We start from the raw sequence: 1,165 nt of genomic DNA, 5'->3' as shown, positions 1-1,165 counted from the left end.
TACCCGTCCTCTACGGAAGCAATTAACGCCTGTCGTTTTTGCACATTAAAATCCATACCGGTAAATATGCTACTTGCATCTGCATTACGTTTCACCACATTACTCTGACCAGCAGCTAAGTGAACATTTATAAGACACAGGCTGGTGCGGTGTAGCACAAGACGAAGACCAATAGCACCTTTATTTCCCATGCTACCCAGCGCTCCTGTCGCAACAGTCGCAACAGACATCTCCTGCATGTAGGGGAGAAGTTGGCGTCGTAGGTAGACACATAATAAGAGGCCAACAAGTTGCTTGGGTGGAAAGGCATAATATGGGGTGTTGCTTGGTGACCGAGAATCTGCGCCCACGGCGGCGTGGAGTCCCACGACCCATGGTGTAGATGCTTCCGTTTCCTCCTTTAACATGGCAGAGGCGCTCATGTCAACTTCCTGAAGGCTGACCATTATGAGGTCCACGGGCCTGTTTGTGTCCTCCGCCATTTTAAGTGAAATGAGGGCGGCCAAATTTGCAGGTGGTTTCTTGCACGCAACGTTGAACGTGACAAGACACACCGTAAGTTCCTGCTGTTCCGTGTACAGATTCTCATAGTACTGCAACTCCCGCAGCACCCACGATTCTTCCGGCGAAAGTAGATTGCCATCCTTCCCGACGGTGCGGCTTTTTACCGACGCAAACACATCTTCCATGCGGTTGCATTCCACATCAAACGCCGGAGGAAGCCCTGGAATCATCGCCGCAAACTTTTCCCAAGACGGGAGGGTATGAGAAGAGTCAGGGAAGAAAAGAGCAATTTGTGTGTGTGTGTGTGTGTGTGCACGCTTCTCTCTCACTCTCTTTCTCCCTGTTGTCCACTTCCTTGTTGTGGTAACTTCTTAATGTTTTCGCACCGACCGTCCCTTTACTGGAGCCGCGGCCCGCCTCCTAACAACAACGTACCAAATGCCAAAAACAACACCATGAAAAACATGCACGAAGGCAATAATAGTTCGGCGAGGACAAAACTCTACACACACACACACACACACATGAGCGTAATGGGGGATGGCCGCAGGTCCCCCACTGCGACCCACAAGCTCCGGTAAGGAAAAAGAGCCAAAAGATAAGACAAGAAAATGCATGCAAGAAAGCGACGCACAATACACATCCACGCACAACAAAAGAG

General features: G+C 50.1%; 1 protein-coding gene across 1 annotated transcript, besides 3 other annotated features; it reads right to left on the bottom strand.

The window, feature by feature from the left end:
- Nucleotides 1-734, bottom strand: Tc00.1047053430727.9 (inositol phosphatidylinositol phosphatase, putative; the record flags this gene model as incomplete). Its single annotated transcript, XM_797090.1, has 1 exon — nucleotides 1-734. A coding segment is annotated over one exon (734 nt), but the record flags the coding sequence as incomplete, so codon positions are not given.
- Nucleotides 1-1,165: a sequence feature (heterozygous, non-Esmeraldo-like haplotype).
- Nucleotides 796-817: a microsatellite.
- Nucleotides 1,009-1,029: a microsatellite.

The sequence above is a fragment of the Trypanosoma cruzi genome, genomic scaffold (genome assembly GCF_000209065.1).
Source record: "Trypanosoma cruzi strain CL Brener 1047053516539 genomic scaffold, whole genome shotgun sequence".
Lineage (NCBI taxonomy): Eukaryota > Euglenozoa > Kinetoplastea > Trypanosomatida > Trypanosomatidae > Trypanosoma > Trypanosoma cruzi.
The sequence above is the reverse complement of the archived record's forward strand: the minus strand, read 5'-3'. Positions and strand labels throughout refer to the sequence as shown.